The 20,981-nt window shown below is 39.1% G+C and overlaps 1 protein-coding gene across 1 annotated transcript; it reads right to left on the minus strand.

The window, feature by feature from the left end:
• Positions 1 to 893: 893 nt before the first annotated feature.
• Positions 894 to 19,467, minus strand: LOC101739742 (delta-like protein 1). Its single transcript, XM_038017363.2, has 6 exons — positions 19,290 to 19,467; positions 15,869 to 16,007; positions 14,374 to 14,532; positions 6,841 to 7,032; positions 5,422 to 5,613; positions 894 to 3,910 (listed from the first exon to the last, which is right to left on the minus strand). Exons 1-6 carry the CDS (start codon positions 19,374 to 19,376, stop codon positions 3,636 to 3,638), a joined length of 1,044 nt encoding a protein of 347 aa, XP_037873291.1. The 5' UTR covers positions 19,377 to 19,467; the 3' UTR covers positions 894 to 3,635.
• Between the last annotated feature and the right edge of the window lie 1,514 nt (positions 19,468 to 20,981).

Genomic DNA, 20,981 nt, shown 5'->3' on the forward strand with positions numbered 1-20,981 from the left:
AGTCAATCGTGACCATTTGTTGAGTACGTATTTCATAAAAAAAATTGGTACCCGCCTGAGATTCGAACACCGTTGCATCGCTCAACACGTATGCACCGGACGTCTTATCGTTTAGGCCACGACGACTTCAAAACGTCGCTATGTCGTTTGTTTAAGAACAGTTTACCACAGAACTCGCATTTTTGTTTTCATATCGGTGCCATTAACTTTGGTCATAATGCTCGGAAAACACCTAATAGCCTAGAGAGATCAAATCCGCACCACACTAGAAGCCCCATTCCACGAAGCTCTCACGCGGCTAATGATTGGAAAGGCTAAAAAGACATAACAAAAAATAAAATCCTGTCCAAGCATGGTGGTCACGACCCTCAGCAGTGAGGAAATGGCGCGATGTGGAAGAGGGGGCCGTAAAACAATGAAATCAATTTGAACCATTTTTTTTCTACCTAAGCTAGTCTTGAGAGGCTATTTCAGCGTAACCTTAACTAGTAGGTGAGCTCACGGGGCTCAAGCCTGACGGTTTTGCTAACACGAACCCTAACACATCAGGCACATCAGAATTACTCTAAGTTGATCATTTCATTTACAGTTATAAATATAAGAACCACTAACTCGGTCCTTTTTTTCCCTACCTATTCTAGTAACCTCCAGGGCTTATATTAGATTCTCCGGGCTAGTAGGTGAGCTCACGGGGCTCAAGCCTGACGACGTGGCTAACACTAGCCCTAACAAGAGTAGTGTTTCGCAGAATCTACCACCGGATCGGAAACGCGACCCACTGAGAAGATCCGGCGAGAAACTCAGTGGACTATTTGAACCCCTAGATAATCAAGCTACTACCATAAGCAAAGCTTCAGAAAGGATACGATACAAGATATTTGTAAAAAAAAATATCACATTTTACATATATTTATTTACTTACACATCAATAATGAACTTTATACATTCACAACTTAACAAATGAGATATTTAAAGGTTAGAGTGAAAAAGTTTTTACATAGTTTTCAACACTTGTTGGTAGTCTTACCTGAATAATAATGATTAATACATACGTACAGCTAAACATACTTAATAATTTACATTCATACTTTTAATAAATTCAATTTGAATAAACACTCTCAGTCTAATCATGTGTGTGATATAAAACTAATTACAATAATGAAATAAATATTAAAGTTAAATGTTACAAGATCTCTATCAATGAAGTAAGGTGAGAGTAATGGGGCAGATGCTGTATTTGTTAAGCGTATGAAAATTATTGGTATGAGTAAGTTTGGATGGAGATGATAAAATTTGAAATGAATAGTTTTATAATGTGATGTTGATGATGTGACGGTGATTGCTGTAACAAGTAAATGAAATGAATCAATAAAATAATTATATTAGAACAAAAATCTTTATAATTTTAGTACCGTATTTCTATGGAAACGAGAACATTCGAACGAAATGACAAAACCTGTATTTGCAATGACGAATGATACTGATATATAAATGAAAATATTGATTGAAAGTGTAAATAAAAATGTGAATGCAATGAACATTTTCTAGACCTAACGAAATGAATTGTTACTGATATGATAATGATTCCTACATTAAGCAACTTATACACAATGAATGAAATGATTTTAGAAAACTATTGTAAATTATACAATATACAAAAAGAAATGATGAATGACTTATGAAACAATTTCCTCAACTATTTACGCATTTAAACTTTTAAGATCAATACAGATAGATATGACGTGATAAATTAATGAATTGTGTTGACGTACACTGTGGAATATTATACTAATGTATTGGGAATGGTCAAAGGCAATTGTGTGTAAAGTTAACTTTGTCTAATTAAAAACTACGTTAGATATACATTGTTATGAACCAAAAATAATCAACAATCTTATAATAATATAAATAAATGATTTGATGATTAAGAATAATGAATTTTTGATACGGAACCCATCATATGATTTTTATATTAGTAATACTTGAAATGTAATAAATACATGGATTATTTAAAACTATAAATTATGCAGAACTATTATGAGAAGATAAGTGAATTAACATGATATTAAAGAGTTTGAATAAAATAAATAGGCAATATGATGAAAATACGTGTGACGGCCGATAAAAAAATTCCTGCTTCGAAATTCATTGCTATTAGCAATGATAATATCAGTAATAAGTGATAATGATTAATGAAATGAATTATAAACGTGATGCGGTAAAATATGAACTTTTCAGTATATGAGAATGATTTAAGCCTTTTTAGCATTTCATTTAATGACATTTTTACTTATATGTAACAGTTATGATAGTGAATAAGACTGAAAATATAGTGAATCCACCGTTTATGAAAAATGGGTCATTAACTTTGAATTTTCAATGAAAATGATTTTTGTTTTAATGAATAGAATATAAAGTTGTTGGATTAAAAGCAATGATTGTTGAAATCTGTGAATAAATAATTAAAATAAAAAAAAGTATGAATTATATTAACTATGTAAGGAAAATTAAGTTTTGAAAAGACCAAAAAATGTTGATGAGAATTATATAACATTTAAAACTGCAATAAGTTTACAATATCAAAATAATGAATAATTAGCGGTCATACGTCAGCCAGACTGTATACCGTCCGCGTGGGGTCATTGCCCCCCCCCCCCCCCCCGCAAAAAAGCTAGATGTAAAAGTAAATGAGTGTTTTAAAACTTCTAACAGATTGTTTCTTGTTTTCTTTGCAGTCCTTCAACATTTCTAATTATCTAATCGGTCAATTTATAGACGGCGTTTTAAAATCTCGAGAAAATGAAATGGTTGTTGAATGAACAAATATTTAACTGAATCAAAATGTGAAATGATCAGATGAAAATACATTTAGTACTATGAATAAAATACGTATGAAATCGAGAAATGATAACATGGTGAATTCGATTACATAGGAATTCAATTTAACATTGATACTTGCAAATGAGGCAATTTTTGAAGTGAAAACTTCTTTAGAATCGTTGTGATTTCAAACCGGATGCAACGGAAAAAACGACAGGTAAGAGACACAAATACAAAAATGTGTAGGATGAAGCCAGCAAAGAATGAGACAGAAATATACATACTATTTAATACAGCGCCATCTGTGAGATTTTTTAATACTAACGTGTGTATGAAAGCTCTTGTAGTGAATTTTAATTTAGGATTATACGTGAAATTAAAATATCAATTCACAGAGGGCGCTACCTTACAATTATTTACTAATGACAAAATTTTACATATACTTAAGACGTTTAGGATAATTGTATTTTAATTTTGGAAGGTTTCACTTCTACCACGTGTGAATTGCACACATGTTTATTTATAAAAATGTACAATGCTTGTAACCCCATTACATTATATGAGCATATAATCAGCAGAGTGCAGAGATTAGTTACGCTCATCGATAAATCCATCATGATCGTAAGCGAACTAATGAAATCGTGCATCATTCGTGAATACATAAAAACAGCTGCAATGGATTAACGGTAAATCAAAAAGTTTAATGTGATTGATGTGATGTGAATGATGCTGTGAGATGTGAGAGAAATGATGTGAGATAAATAATTTAAATACATAAATCTAAATATTAAGATTAAGATAAGGCTGTTATATATTTATTCAGTCTCGTTCTCGTCGATATTGGGTTCAGCGACTGTTGTAGTCTTGTCGGAAGTATTCTCTGCGGACCCATCGTCTGTGATCACTTCCACGGTGAATTCTTGGACGGTGCTAGCCTCGGTCGTGGTCATATTAGCTGGTATGACGTCACAATGCTTGCCGGTGACTCCGGAAGGACACTGGCATCTATAGTGTCCGTCCTGTGCTTCCAACGATTGACATTGTCCACCGTTTTTGCATGTATCAGGATGGTCTTCACAGTAATTTAGTTCTGGAAATATATATTTTTATAGAATTTTCAGTTGAACTGCTTAGCTTGGAAGAGTTCGTAGACTGTTTGTTTTCATTGTCCAAATCTTATAGGTAAATGAAGTCACGGTCCACTTGGTGTTAAGTGGTTACCGGAGCTAATATGGTGGAGCTAATATGGTGCTTTATGTGCTTTATGGTAGCGGCTTGGCTCTGCCCCTGGCATTGCTGACGTCCATGAGCGACGGTGACCACTTACCATCAGGTGGGCCGTATGCTCGTCTGCCTACAAAGGCAATAAAAAATAATAATAATAATAGACGTCACAGGCTGAATGTTTTCATTTACTTTGAAATACGAGATTGAAGTCTCAGTTACATAGTAAGACCATCCCATCCTTCAGACCAGACACACAAGTCTGCTTAGCGGCAGAAATAAGCAAAAAGTGGTACTAGTAACTTTTTTAGGAAACTGAATAAATATTCCTTTTCCTAAAAAAAAAAAGCTCTCTTAAAACGAGCTTTGAGCACAGCTCGTAGTCTATTCCTCTAGCATTGTCAATGTAAGTTGCGTAATTCAACATATCGACGCTTGAAAGGCAAACGTGACTAAGCGACAATGCGTGAACTTTACAGTAGACTAATTTAAAATTGAAATACCTAAAAAAATCTATTTTAACGAATCTAGCTGTAGGATTGAAATGATTTTAATAGACCTAGAAATATATATTTTTTGCGCATCGAATATGGTTATTGCCTGTCATTTATGTACAGAGCAGTTATTTTCGCTTAGTCACGTTTGCCTTTCAAGCGTCGATATGCTAACTAACATTGCTGGCTTTCGCTGACGATTAACTAAAAAAAATGCAACCAGCAAATATCATGGAATTTTTTTCCCCAAAACAAGAACAAACGTTCACCGAATATTTATGCACGATCTGTATTAGGCAAAATGCATCGTGCGAACGTTCTAAAAAACGCAGTCACGTACGCGATGGGCGTGGAGCCTTCACGTACACCGTGTAAGGCGAAGACTTGCTATAGGAATGCACCCGTGGATACGAGCCATGTTAAGTTCATGTAAACCTAATTAACGCGCCCCTGGTGTGTTAGCGCCATGCGTGCTCCTAATGAGAATGTTTCGGATTCGATTCTTTTTTAATGATTGAGGGCTTACTGGTGGCCCGGAGGCCTTTCTAATTTCACCAGGACAGGTGGACGAGCAAAAGCTCAGCCAGGAGGGATGGGATTTGCTAACAGCTACCCGAGCGCGTCCAAAGGAAACCTAACTACTCAAGAGCAACTGCTTCGCGGATGAATCTACTACCGGATCGGAATCGCGACCCGCTGAGAAGATCCGGCGAGAAACTCAGCGGTCTGATGTTTAGGTTAGGTTGCATGTTGACCTCTTTGTTCGACGAATACGGTTACCAAGGTCTCTACTCCTAGTGTTAGAGTGGAAAGAGTCAAGGATTCCTGAGTGAGTACCACTATAATAGAAATATCAGAAATCAAATTTAATGTTAAAACTCACCTTCGTCACACAGCATTCCTCCCCAGCCCTTTTTGCAGATACACTCCCAAGGCTTCCTGCAAGTTCCGTGCTTGCAGCCAGGGTACCTGTGGCACTGCGCGCACGTGGGCCCGGTCCAGCCGACCTTGCAGCGGCATTCCCCGGGACGCCGACAGAAGCCCCTCTCGCTGTGACAGTTCGCTGCACAAATTGCTGCACAAACACATAATGGCATTAGAGAGAGACTGAGAGAGAGGGAGATAGTATTCTTTATAGTGCACTAACAAAAGAAACAATGCGAAACATTAAATACAAAAAAGTACAATTAGCGGCCTTATCGCTAAGAGCGATCTCTTCCAGACAACTATCATGTGGAAAAGAATCGTTTGGAAACTAATTATACATGTAAAGTCCGTCCCAGTAATGATTTATATTCCGCGCTATTTTCCGCTACTAACCAATGATATTGAAGTATAAATTGAATGATTTAATTCGATTCGATCGATCAATCGAATCGATTTTATTTAATTTAATAAAAAAAACCTTTAAAAATAGTAACATTTAAATGTGGCAAGAAAATTTTGTATTTTGCATTTACCTCCAATCTCACATCAACATCAATCCAAGATCAGCGAATGCGCGGAGCTTACGTAATCGAGAGGCTATATCGAATATAAGCTTCGTAAAACAATTAAAATTTTGTCATACTTAAGTTTTCACTGCGGTAAAAAAATAACTACTATATTAGTTCGTTCTTTTTAATTAATTTGTTTACCTTAATTCAGTAGGTTACCATGTTACGCACTGTATTACTGACGTTCTAAATTTGGTAGTGACAACATATTCGCCTCATTACTTTATAGGTGGAACTCACTTTTCAAGTTACTTCACATTTCGAATTTATTTAGCCAAATTTTAAATCGATTTCGATCGCAGCCTCGATGATTCCTAATGGATTATTAATCTGTAACTAGTGGTACACCGGTATTCGAAATTCGACTATAATTATTTGAAATTTTATGTTTGTACACTATTATGACTCTATTGTCATAGACTATTATTATATTTCTATAAGCACAGATTTCGCCAAGACTCTATAGACAAATAATATTAAAGACAAACAGTATGTACATATTAATCTATTCTCAATTTGCGTTTTGTTTGACTTTTAACAATAACAAAAGTTTGACAATAAATACAGAGTATATGTGTGTGTAAATGCGTTGTGTCAAATACATAGTAATGTGTGTAACGTTTTCTTTATTGATTTAATGAATTTTTAATGCATAATAAAAAAAAGTAGCATTCTGCACTCCTTCACTATATTCTCTATAAGTGTGAAAAATTTCATACTCCTCCGTCAGCGCAATTTTCGTAAAAAGGGGTACAAAGTTTCTTCTTCGCGTATTAATAATATATAGATTAGCTAGCTTTACTTACGCGTCTGACACAGCATTCCCGTGTAGCCGGGCAGACATCTGCACTCTAATGGCTTCTCACAATAACCGTGCTGGCATCCGGGTAAAGTTTGACAGGCGTGACATGTCGGCCCGGACCAACCGAACCGGCAGCGACACTCGCCCGGGGACTCGCAGAAGCCGCGGATCTTGTGACATTCCGTGCTGCATGTAGCTGTAACACGTAACGTAACGTTAGAAAAACAGTTTTTAACTTAAATCTAATGGAATATAAAAAAAATAGGATTATTAAGAGGAATAATAACTAAAATACTAGTTAACTGGTGGTAGGACCTCTAGAGAGTCCGCCCGGGTAGTTTCTAACGATGACTACTTGTGCAGGACGAAATAGGATTTTATCAAACAAATAGAAATAAAATAGTTAATAAGTAATTACGTAACAAAAATGTATAATCTTAAATTATTTAATATGCAATATGTTAGTGTATCAGATCAGAGAATGTGAATAGACCAATAGGAACGATTTGTGGAGCGCTTTCACTACGGTAACATACAGATCAAGGGACCCCCGAAAGTGGCACGTCGATAGCGCGTCGCGAGATGGGGTACTGAAATAAATATAAAAGGATGGCCATTTATAGGCAAAAACAGTTCCCAGTGGATCTTCGACAGAAACAGTTCTCAGCAGATCATCAAGACAGAAACAGTTCTCAGCAGATCATCAAGACAGAAACAGTTCTCAGCGAATCTCCGACATAGAAACATCAAGAAACACACAGTTCTCAGCGAATCTCCGACATAGAAACATCAAGACAGAAACAGTTCTCAGCAGATCATCAAGACAGAAACAGTTCCCAGTGAATCTTCGACAAAGAACCATCAGCAAGATAGAAACAGTTCTCAGCAGATCATCAAGACAGAAACAGTTCTCAGAAGCTCTCCGACACAGAAACATCAGCAAGACAGAAACAGTTACCAGCAGTTCTCCAATAGTACAGTTATCAGAAAACCACCAGTGAATCAGCTACCAGTGAACCAGACAGTTACCTGTGAAACCTCGCTACAGAAGCCGAAACCCATCGAAAGAAACAGCCGTCTTCTACCAGCGCACAAACAGACAGCAAAAACCATTATTACACGACTCGGAAACAGCCATACAGACCGGGTCGTGTACATTTCATGGTCCATTCGAGCCGGATAGAGGACACATTTCATTATTCTCTCGAGCCGGGTAGAGGATACGTTTTGAAAAGGAAACTGGAACAATGCCGATAACGCGGTCAACAGGAAGAGGACGGATCGAAACAAAACAGTCGCCGCCCTCAGAAACCACAGCTACAACACAGAGCATGTGGACAGAAACAACCGCGAAAACCGTCATGAGTCTAGTAGCCCCCACAACAGAATCATCGTGCGCAACAGCCAACACGGAAGCCACGACGAAACTCGCAGAGAAACCTGGGAACTCAAAAACAGAGGCCGTCAAACAGTATATAGTCAAACAGAATGACGTGCCAACAAAACAGCGCGCCGGTACAGTCAAAACTGACCGGTCGCGAAACAGAAAAGAACAGAAGATAGCCAAAGCTAGAGAAGAGCTCGCCCGCCTACAAGTGGAATTGGCAGCCGCCCGACTGGCCACGCTCGAAGCTGGATCTGATGACGAAAACAGCGAATCAGAATACAGTAAGTCAGAACTCGATGAAAGAGTGGGCACGTGGCTGGAAACCCAACCCACAAAAACAGAAAATGACGACCAGCATAATGAGAAACCGGCGGGAGCCTGCGACAAACAAGACTTCTCAGATCTAACCGCAGCAATAACACTCGCCGCCAAAGCCGCCCGCGAACCAAGATACACAGAGTTGCCATTCTTCAACGGCAATCACCAAGACTGGCTATCCTTTCGCGCAGCCTATCACGAGACAATGAACTCCTTTACAAAAACAGAAAATATAAACAGACTCAGAAGGAACCTGAAAGGAAGGGCAAAGGAAGCCGTTGACGGATTACTTATAACAAACGCTGATCCGTCCGACGTCATAAGAAGTCTAGAAGCGCGATTCGGAAGACCGGAAACGATAGCCATAACGGAGTTAGACACGCTACGAGCTCTGCCAAGACTCACAGAAACACCAAGAGACATTTGTATATTCTCCAGTAAGGTGACCAACGCCGTAGCTACGCTTCGTGCATTAAATTGCACACATTACTTATATAATCCGGAAACTACCAAAACAATGTTAGAAAAACTCACACCAACACTACGTTACCGATACTACGACTTCACCGCGATACAACCGAAGGAGGATCCGGATCTGATTAAATTTGAAAAATTCATGAAAAGAGAAGCCGAACTGTGCAGCCCTTATGCACAGCCTGAACAGGCGGGGCACTACTCGCAGCCCGCACAACATAACAGACGCACACAAAACGTGCACATAGTCAGTGAGAAGCCATCACGAGCTAAATGTCCGTTATGTAGCAACACCGAACACACCACAACAGACTGCTACATATTCAAGAAGGCAGACTCAAACACAAGATGGGACATCGCTAAGAATAAACACCTGTGTTTCCGATGTCTACAGTATAAGAATAAAACCCACAACTGTAAACCGAAGACGTGTGGCATTAATGATTGCAAATATACTCACAACAAGACGCTACACTTCGACAGAAAAATTGAAAAAACAGACAACAGTGACAAGGAAACAACAGAGAACATTAATTCCGCTTGGACCGGAAAACAGAAACAGTCCTATTTGAAAATAATCCCAGTCCAAGTAGAAGGACCAATAAGCACAGTTGATACATACGCGCTGCTTGACGATGGATCAACGGTGACACTCATAGACGAAATCATCTGCAAGAAGACTGGAATAACAGGACCAATCGATCCGTTACACATACAGGCGATTAACAATATAAAATCAACGGAAACAAGGTCAAGAAGAGTCAACCTCACGCTCAGAGGCCTCAACAGTCGAAAAGAAATAATACAAGCGAGAACAGTTAACGACCTACAAGTAACAGCACAAAAAATACCAAAGGAACAGATAGATGAGTATTCGCACCTACGAGACATCAGTGACATCATCACGTACGAGAACGCGAAACCTGGAATACTGATTGGCCAAGACAACTGGCACATGTTACTAGCTTCGAAAGTTAGACGAGGCAACAGGAATCAGCCAATAGCGTCACTGACACCTCTAGGCTGGGTACTGCATGGAGGTCGCACTCGTACCCTAGGCCACCACATAAACTACATAAATCATGCTAGCGAAACCCAGGAAGATGATAAAATAGAAAATCTGGTAAAACAGTATTTCGCTATGGATGCGCTATGCATCACACCAAGAAGACCAAAAACAGACCCAGAGGAACAGGCGCTTCGCATCCTCAACAGCAATACAGTCCACACAACAGATGGAAGATACGAAACTGCTCTGCTCTGGAAAACAGATAATGTCAGTCTACCAGACAACTACAATAACTTGTTAAAGCGACTGATAAATATAGAAAACAAACTTGATCGTAATCCGGAACTGAAACAAAAATACACAGAACAGATGGAACCACTCGTTGCGATAGGCTACGCCGAGCCCGCTCCGAAAATAAAAACAGAGAACAGAACGTGGTACCTACCTCACTTCGCCGTCGTGAACCCCCTGAAGCCGGAAAAACTCCGAGTCGTCCACGACGCCGCCGCCAGAACAAGAGGGGTAGCTTTAAATGATATGCTGCTTAAGGGACCGGACCTACTCCAATCACTACCAGGAGTGATAATGCGATTTAGACAGCATAATATAGCAGTAACAGCAGACATCAAGATGTTCATACAAGTGAAATTGAGACATGAAGACAGAGACGCGCTCCGCTATCTCTGGCGCAAAGATCAGCGAGATGATAAGCCCCCAGAAGAAAAAAGAATGACCTCGTTGATCTTCGGTGCGTCAAGTTCTTTTTCCACAGCGATATCTGTAAAGAGCTTGAACGCCCAGCAACATGCAGCCACGCACCCGGAGGCGGCAGCCGCAACACAGAATAAACACTACGTAGACGACTACTTGAACAGCTTCAAAAGTTTAAAAGTATGCACAACAACAGACTTTCGTCGAAAACACGAAAGAAAGCCGACCTCGAAGACCTTCTGGACCGACAGTAAGATAGTGTTGAGATGGACAAGAACGGGATCACGCTCGTACAAACCATACGTCGCCCAACGCCTGACAGCTATAAAAGACAGTTCAACAGTAAACGGGAGGCGATGGTTACCCACGAAGCACAACGTATCCGACGTCGTGACCCGAGATGTCCCAATGTCGTATCAGAATGAACATAGATGGTTCAGAGGGCCAGATTTCTTACGCCAACGAGAGGACTCCTGGCCGACGGAATCGGCCTCAGAAACAACAGAACCGATGGGTGAAGTAAATATAGCAGCTGCAGCACCGGCGAGAGCCTCATGGCTGAGGCGTCGCCATGAAAAGTGGAAGTGCCTGCCACAAAACACGCGCACACGAGTGAAATGCGATCGTGACATATCCAGGTCCCGACAACGTGGGGCGCACCGTAGACATAACCGAAGGTGGAGCTCTACGGAGACCGGTACGAAAACTAGTGATCCTGCCCATCGAAGAAGACCATCCTGCACCGAGAAGAATGCGACTGACTCGCACGGCGGGAGTAATGTGCAGGACGAAATAGGATTTTATCAAACAAATAGAAATAAAATAGTTAATAAGTAATTACGTAACAAAAATGTATAATCTTAAATTATTTAATATGCAATATGTTAGTGTATCAGATCAGAGAATGTGAATAGACCAATAGGAACGATTTGTGGAGCGCTTTCACTACGGTAACATACAGATCAAGGGACCCCCGAAAGTGGCACGTCGATAGCGCGTCGCGAGATGGGGTACTGAAATAAATATAAAAGGATGGCCATTTATAGGCAAAAACAGTTCCCAGTGGATCTTCGACAGAAACAGTTCTCAGCAGATCATCAAGACAGAAACAGTTCTCAGCGAATCTCCGACATAGAAACATCAAGAAACACACAGTTCTCAGCGAATCTCCGACATAGAAACATCAAGACAGAAACAGTTCTCAGCAGATCATCAAGACAGAAACAGTTCCCAGTGGATCTTCGACAGAAACAGTTCTCAGCAGATCATCAAGACAGAAACAGTTCTCAGCGAATCTCCGACATAGAAACATCAAGAAACACACAGTTCTCAGCGAATCTCCGACATAGAAACATCAAGACAGAAACAGTTCTCAGCAGATCATCAAGACAGAAACAGTTCCCAGTGAATCTTCGACAAAGAACCATCAGCAAGATAGAAACAGTTCTCAGCAGATCATCAAGACAGAAACAGTTCTCAGAAGCTCTCCGACACAGAAACATCAGCAAGACAGAAACAGTTACCAGCAGTTCTCCAATAGTACAGTTATCAGAAAACCACCAGTGAATCAGCTACCAGTGAACCAGACAGTTACCTGTGAAACCTCGCTACAGAAGCCGAAACCCATCGAAAGAAACAGCCGTCTTCTACCAGCGCACAAACAGACAGCAAAAAACATTATTACACGACTCGGAAACAGCCATACAGACCGGGTCGTGTACACTACTGCTACTACTGCACTGGCGCTATGACCCGGTAGTGGGTCTTGACCTCCGACGTTCATCCCGGAAAACGTAAATTTCCTTCAACAGAGTCAGACCAGTGGTACTTGGGCCTAACGGTTAAGTAGGGCAAAAAAATACTAGAGATACTTTAGTTTATTATGACATAATAAGAAAAACAATTACAATGTGAATTGCAAGATCCTTATTATCATTTTTTTTTTATTGCTTACGTTTGTGGACGAGCTCACAGCCCACCTGGTGTTAAGTGGTTACTTAAGCCCATAGACATCTACAACGTAAATACCGCCACCTACCTTGAGATATAAGTTCTAAGGTCTCAGTATAGTTACAACAGCTGCCTTACCCTTCAAACCGAAACGCATTACTGCTTCACGGCAGAAATGGGCAGGGTGGTGGTACCTACCCGTGCGGACTCACAAGAGATCCTACCACCAGTAAAACTTTGACCGTTTCCGCAGCGGAAGCTCGCAAAAGGAAAAACAAGCGATTTTGATTAGTGCTCCGCTTGTATTGGTCTTAGCGTGATGTTATAGCCTATGGCCTTCCACAATAAATGAGCTATCTAACACTGAATTTTTCAAAACGAACCAGTAGTTCCTGAGATTAGCGCATTCAAATAAACAAACTCTTCAGCTTTATAATATTAGTACCTATAGATGGTAATATTTATTTACAGGTTTGTCCTAAAGCCTTCAATCAATTTTAATGAAATATGATACAGTTATTGTCAGTCCGGGGAAAGTTTCTGTTATAGTTACATCAATGCACGATAAGTGACATGCCAATGATTTCAAAAAAACCAAGTTTTTCGTACAAGTAGCGTTAATCACTACAAAACTTGACCTGGTTTCACATATTTAAACAAGACAATGTCGCGAAAGTGAATCTAAATACGTTTATAAGTACTTTCTGGATTGTTCGAGAACTTTTAAAACGCGTTAAGCTCTACTTTCAACACGATAATGACCTCAGTATTATTCGAATACAAACTAAACTGTGTAATATACGCAATGCAGTAGTGTTCTTCAAAGGTATAATATTCGTCAAACAATCTTCTGAAACATTAAGGTCAGTTGCTCATGATTTAGACGGCTAAAATACCGTTATTATGACCTTAATTGAAGTTCGATTGAAAGAATTACGCTTACTAGTTTTATCACAGTAACTAGAGCCAAAGACGAATAGCGATTTGAAGACATCTTTAACATCACTAATACTTGTATTATCTGTAATTTTGGATCTAGTATTAATTTTATCGATTCTTATATATCAGCCCGAATGGTATTACGCAATTCATTTTAATTAAATTAAGTTTAGTTTTTTTTTTGCAAATTTATATTTTGTATTTCTCTGATGTGCTTATTGTAGAACTGTTATTTTTTTTATAGCATAGTTGGGTGGACAAGCTCACGGCCCACCTGATTTTAAGTGGTAACCGGAGCCCATAGACATCTATAACGTAAATGCTGCCACCTACCTTGAAACATGAGTTGTAATGTCTCGGTAGGGTAACAACGGCTGCCCCACCTTTCCAACCGAAACGCATTACTGCTTCGCGGCAGAAATAGGCAGGGTGGTGGTACCTACCCGTGCGGACTCACAAGATTTCAAAATTAATTATTATTGGTGCTAAGACGTAGAATTTAATTAAAACTACTCACGTTCGGTACAAAATAGGCCAATTACTCACGTTCGATACAAAATAGGCCAACTACCCACGTTCGGTATAAAATAGGCCAACCATGCTTGCTCTGTATAAAATAGGCCAACTACTCACGTTCGGTACAAAATAGGCCAACGATGCATGCTCTGTATAAAATAGGCCGACTACTCACGTTCGGTACAAAATAGGCCAACTACTCACGTTCGGTACAAAATAGGCCAACTACTCACGTTCGGTACAAAATAGTCCGTCCCAGCCGTCGTTACAGATACATTGAAACGGTTCGTTGCAGCGGCCGTGGACGCAGCCCAGCAGCGGGATACACTTCTCGCATCTGTCTCCGTAGTATCCGAACTTGCACGTACACTCCCCTGGTTTCTTGCAAAATCCTGCAAGAGGAGCTTAAGTTAGGGGAATACCATAGCCCAGACTTTTGCTTCATGTTTCGAGATAAAACGCTGGATTTTAATTTGAATAATTAACAGAGAATGCCGAAGAGGTAATCTTAATATATATATATAAATAATATATATAAGTCAGAAATAACAATCGCCTAACGCCTCCAAAATTATAACAAGTATAAACAAGTATCTTAAGCCTCATAATTTCTTTCGTGCGTCGATTAATTGACAAAGGTGTTAATGTCGGCTTCAATCATTAATCATAATTGATTTTAATGGAATAGCTATCGACATTTATGCGCTTAGTTTAAGCAACATACAAACTAATATTGCTATTTATATTTTCTGTAAATAAAAACAGAGTTCGCAAGGCCCATTGAATTAATAACTCAATCGTGTGAATTAATTTAGAAAATTAGTGGACATAAATAATCAAAATCAGGTCATAAACAATGGTTGTAGTAATGTTTGTGCACGATTAGGCACTTTGAAAATCTTTTGTATTACTTGATTGTAAGTGGCACTTAGTATTTTTATCTGACCACTAAGTAAGAACTTCGACTCTTTATATATAAGATATTCATATAACAATTGTGGACTAACAATGCGAAAGTTAGTTCATATTAGTTGACCAATCCCACATATAAGACCCACTAGGCATCCTAACATTTTAATATGCCATTTACAAGCGTATTTAACTATACAGGCTTTCAAAAGCTCTCGTTCGACCTAACAGTACTTTCTATAAGAAAGTTTTGCAAATAAAAGGCTTCGTTTTGTTTCTTTGGTACAACTGTTAAATGATTAGTCACAAAGCGTCACGGATGACCCGGTTATTTTATTTAGCAGTACCAGCTCGTAATATCGCATACAGAAAAAAATAAGTCTCTTTCCGTTTTAAAAATTACATCTTCTAAAGAGCCTTTTATCAAGGACTTCCTAACTTTGAAAGTCGATAACGGCCATTTTGTTGAAACTACATCTGTCAAATCAGTTGTCATTTTATTCAATCTGTTTCCCCAAATCAAATCTATTATGTAAAAAAAAAAGGTTTAGAGCTCTAAAAAACACGCTTTAATATAGAATCCCACTAAAAAATAGGAAATAAATTTATTGTAAAAAAGCGTAGGGTTAAAGTGATAAGAAAAAAAAAACATTAAATAAGGTTCATCTATCTAAAGTTATGATTGTTATGAGTGTAACACACATAAAAACGTTCGAATTGACAATCTCCTCCTCATTTCAATTAAGTTAACAAAACATTAAGAGTTGGTGTTAAGAATCGTCTTACTTATATAGTGCTTGAAAGACATATCTAACAGACCTCTAATAGGATCGCATCCCTTCCTGCATATGGGCACATCGCAGAGGTCCCCCTGCCATCCCGGCATGCACTTGGGTTCGCCTTTGTCGTTGCATATGTAATGACTGTGCTCGCTCAGAGCAGCTGGTGGCTCGCAGGCCTGGAAACAAACAAATCTTATAAAAAGTCGTTGTGGGATAAAGGAAAAATACCCACAGAGACAGCCCGCTGAGTTTCTCGCCTAATCTTCTCAGTGGGTCGCGTTTCCGATCCGGTGGTAGATTTTGCGAAGCACTGCTCTTGCTAGGGCCAGTGTTAGCAACATTCCGGTTTGAGCCCCGTGATCTCACCTACACGTTAGGGCGAAGCTGAAATAGCCTCTCAAGGCTATCAGCATAGGTTGAAAAAAAAAAGGATAAAACACCTGGTGAACTTATATCGAGCGATGCGAATGTGCCGGTGTTCAAATCCCGCAAACAGCCACCAATTTTCTAATAAAATACGTATTTAACAAATATACAAGAATGATTTCGATCGACGATGAAGGATTAATAACGTATAATAAAAATCAGTCACAAAAAAAACCGCAAATAATTTGCGTTATTACTTCTTAGTATTACTTATTGTATTCAATTGGGACATAAACTTCAAGTCTCAAAGCGGGTGCCGGCATTTTCCTTATGATATGTGTAATGTCTATATTTTTCCGGTAATCACATGGCAGTCGAATAAGTAATAAATTCGTAAACTCGTAACGATGTAAATAAATTTAAGCTACTTCATTAGCTTTTTTAACTTTTTAAGCTACGATAGGCAGACGCTCTCATAGCCTATCGGGTATTGAGGTGATGCCGAAGCCCTTGAAGCTCTCAAAACAAAAGCCAATCAGAGATTTATGTCTCCATTTACACCAGTAAAAGGACTCCTACTCTCCAAGCCGGAGCGCATGAACACTTTGCACCAGAATCAATGTAAGGTGGTAATGCTATTGCTATTGGCCTACACCGGACATTTTATTTATTAAGATGTCGGGACATGCAATATATGAATAAAATCTCAAATGAAGTACCCTCTACGGTGTTTCCCGAGCGCTATGATATGTCCGTCTTCAAACCCTAGCTTAGTTAGTAAACCTATTTACGGAGACTACACGGCGGTAAATAGCGACTAAACGGAGCCCCTGGCATTACTGGCGTCCATCACGGTAACGTCTCATCATCGTTGCAAAAGAAAACTTCAAATTTAAAAAGCCTTCATTCATGAAAAACCTAATGACACCTCATATCTTGAAATTCGTCAAAACTTTTGGATTCTAGAGCCTGAAACGCTCTAGAAGGACAACAAACAACTCTTCCGGTAGTCGGGGAAAAATAATATAAATTTGGCGGTCCTATTTCATCGTAACATTGACGTAATAACATTAATAACCTACTAATATCGCTCCAAAAAATTTTTACTATCAACGACGTAACGTTAACAGGTTTGGATACGCATCGGAGAAAGTGAAGCCTTATAAAATAAAGTGAATTCTTATGTGAGTTGCATATCAAGTATAGAAACGACCGGTCATTGTATATTGCATAAAAAGAATACAAATAATCACAGAAATCTAATGTTTTTCTTTATTAAAATACACTTGAGGTGAAATTACTGTTTGGTGATTAAAATTGTATGCAATATGACATTTAAAATTTGTTAAAGACGTTACTTGAGTTTTTATTTTGAAGATGAAAATATATGTTCAATTTGTAGTCAGCATCAGCATTTTATAAGGTTAGACGCTTCCTTCTATCGATCGAATCAAATAATTGATATCACCGAGGAAATCATGAAAACGATTTTCATTTAGAGATACATTAAAATATTTGTGCGAGGATAATTAGCCTATTTTTTTTGTTTCCCACATTATTCCAGAACACCCTCTAAATAAATTACCGTATTATCAAAAACTTTATATTCATTACGAGAGATTACGAGAAGGGCCCATGGTCTTCAGGCAAAGAAGAATAGTATAGCGCATAGGTACATTTTGTGTAGACACCTAAATGTTTATTTTCAATTTGGTCAATGATATTAAAGAAATATATTATTGCTTGTTAATTGGCCGAGAAAAACTTTGGCTAATGTTTATTCATAACCATACGTTGAGCTAATATGTGGAGATTTTCAGTTGCACTGAAGAAACGACCCTTGCTAACAGCAGAATTCGCCAAGGCTTCAGTATCGGACCATGCCGGCCCAAAACATTTTACTGGTGGTAGGACCTCTTGTGAGTCCGCACGGGTAGGTATCACCGCCCCGCCTATTTCTGCCGTGAAGCAGTAATGCGTTTCGGTTTGAAGGATGGTGCTGACGTTGTGACTATACTGAGACCTTAGAACTATATCTCAAGGTGTGTGGCGCATTTACGTTGTAGATGTCTATGGGCTCCAGTAACCACTTAACACCTGGTGGGCTGTGAGCTCGTCCACACATATAGGCAATAAAAAAAATAAAAAAAAACACTTTATCGACGGAGCTCAAAATAGAAATTTGAGTGAAGAGCGCAGGGCGCTGAGCCTCTTAAAGATTGTAGTACATTCGTTTTAAAAAAAAACCGGTCATACTTTACATTGATCGATAATGTTTACAAATATGTACATAGAAAGCCCTCCAAAGGTATTCATAAGTCCTCCTAAGGATCGGCGAAGATCTCGGTGAGTCAACAGTCAACTGGAACTTTCTAATAGGTATCGAGACACGTGAAAGCCGAGAAAGTATGCCACGAGAAAAATGTGGAAACAGTTCATACTTATATTATTTTAGTAGGTTTTTTTTTTATAAAAACTTATTACGTAACTAATTAATAAATAATATACGTAAAGATTACGTAACTAATCATCTTAAGGCAATAAGGTATGAGTTCAAATCAAAGCAAAACTGTCACTGCGAAAGGAGCACGCGAAGTTTTTTTGGTCAATTTAAGCCTAGGCAGTTGGACTTGATTAAAGAACTATATAAACAAAAAACAAGTAAATTAAAATCGAAAATGATTCAATACATAATCACCTTGATTAAAAAGCATTAAAGAAAATCTATGGGACCTCAAAAGTATGAAAAAATAAACAGTAAAAATAAAACAAAAATACATCAAATAATTACCATACAAACACACCTTCAAATTCTGTTTTAAAAATTTTCAAAGATAAACAGTCTTTACGAAATCTCAAAAAACTAACAGAACACTATCATCTCGATGGTAGGTACTATAATATCGGAAAGCCCTCAGAAATCAAGTTTCATAATTCTAGATCAATTATAATGGGTAATTTTTTTTTATTCAATGACACAAACATAAAATATACAGATCAATCCCGTATAAAATGTGTAAGTAAGTAATAATAGCCATTATTCTAATTCTAGTTTTAAAAACAAACTAAAAACAAACAAAAGTCTCGCTCACCTGTCGTTTCCACAGAGGTATTTTTACGGTGCGTTTTGGCAACACAGCAGGCGCCGCACAGATCAATAACAATATTGCATGTCGCATTTTAATCCATGTATAATTAAACTTGAAGATCAGAAACGGAGATGTATCCAGCGCGGTAGGCAACGGTGTACTGTTATGTCGTGTTATTGAACTTGACTGTTGAAGCGAGGAGTGACTTTCGCCGCCAACACTATTTACGAGGCCGGCTGCGATGTGGTACAAGAAACAACGAAAAAGCGGTACGAAATAGAACGTTCGAAAAGTCCGTGCAAATGAATAGATAAAACTTTTTTACAATATTACTGGAAGCGTATTGTTACGCCGGTAAGAATAACGCCATCTATCGCCGAATAGTCGAACGAATATCAAAGGAACTAGTAGCACCTAGAACGCTCGAGAAGTACAACACCATCTATTGTCAGATAGCGGAAACACAATACTAGAAATGTGTTGAATATTCTCGATAATTCTAGAGATGTGGTATCGGCTATAAAAGCGTTGCAGGGATGGCACGCAGTCAGTTAGTAATCGGAACTACTCGAAGCGAAACAGCGAACGGATCACCTGAAGCGAAGCGGAAGAAGCAAATTGAGAATTTTAAAGTTCTTGTGAAGTGTTTTAAGTGTTCTAAGTGTTGAATACAGTTTTTAGTTGTACTTTAGTGGAATTTTATTTATCCAGAACCCCAGTGCGTAACAATATGATAATCCTCCATCCTCATGGGAAAAAAAAACTACATAAAAAGCAATAGTAGGTATTCAACTTCCAGGAGAGACGTTTAGTAGATAGGGTCCTGAAAACACCCTTGGGCCCGCGGTCTCGCAGTCGCGGACCAGTCTCACATAGGGGCGGGGACTTCGTAGGAGATACGGCCACCGACCCGAAAAAAATAAATAAAGGTATTCAACTTCAACTGTGAGTTCGAATTCATGACGTACCGAATAAATCTAGACAAGATATTGTCACTAAATCAATCGCTTTAACCTCAGAGTTATTTCACAGCCATAGGATGTGGAACACGAGAATCGCTCTTACTTAAAGCACGCTCTTTTAATGGCCCGAATGAAGCGAGTTTCTAAAGAAATTGTATTAAGGAAAATACAGATTACATTTCAGATGCATTTAAGGTGCTAAGCAGGCTCGCGTGCCGTGATCCTTAAGTAGAGCGATTAAGAACTGGTCTTCGCCTCGCTTACAAGGTATTAACGTGCAGAAATACCGTTGCGTTTTTTTAATTGCGAAGAAATGAAATGTGCATTTTATTTTTAGAACACATATTATTTAGTTTAATAAACTTCACATAAATTATGGAATTTTCTCAAACGTTAACTAATACCTAAGTACTTAGGGGGTCGGGACCGGGGTCGTGTCCGTGACCTGGCCCCCTAAGAGCTAGGGGGTCCCACCCGTTTGGTGCGGGGAGAGACCCAGACGTGGGGTGGCGTGCTTCGCACGCTCACCCGCAGTAGGAAGCCGGGTGATGGTAAACCGCGTTCCCCCGACCGCTCTGGGGGAAGGTGTAACGCGGCGCCATCAAGGCGAGCTCTCGGCCCGCTGAACGAGGGAACCGGTGGTCGTGTCGCTGGCGGCGGCCGGTCCGGCGTCCGTGGGACGGTGGGATGGATGTAATGTGCTCTGCGTCAACCCTGTCCCGCCGTCTCAATA

This window comes from Bombyx mori, chromosome 18 (genome assembly GCF_030269925.1).
Source record: "Bombyx mori chromosome 18, ASM3026992v2".
Lineage (NCBI taxonomy): Eukaryota > Metazoa > Arthropoda > Insecta > Lepidoptera > Bombycidae > Bombyx > Bombyx mori.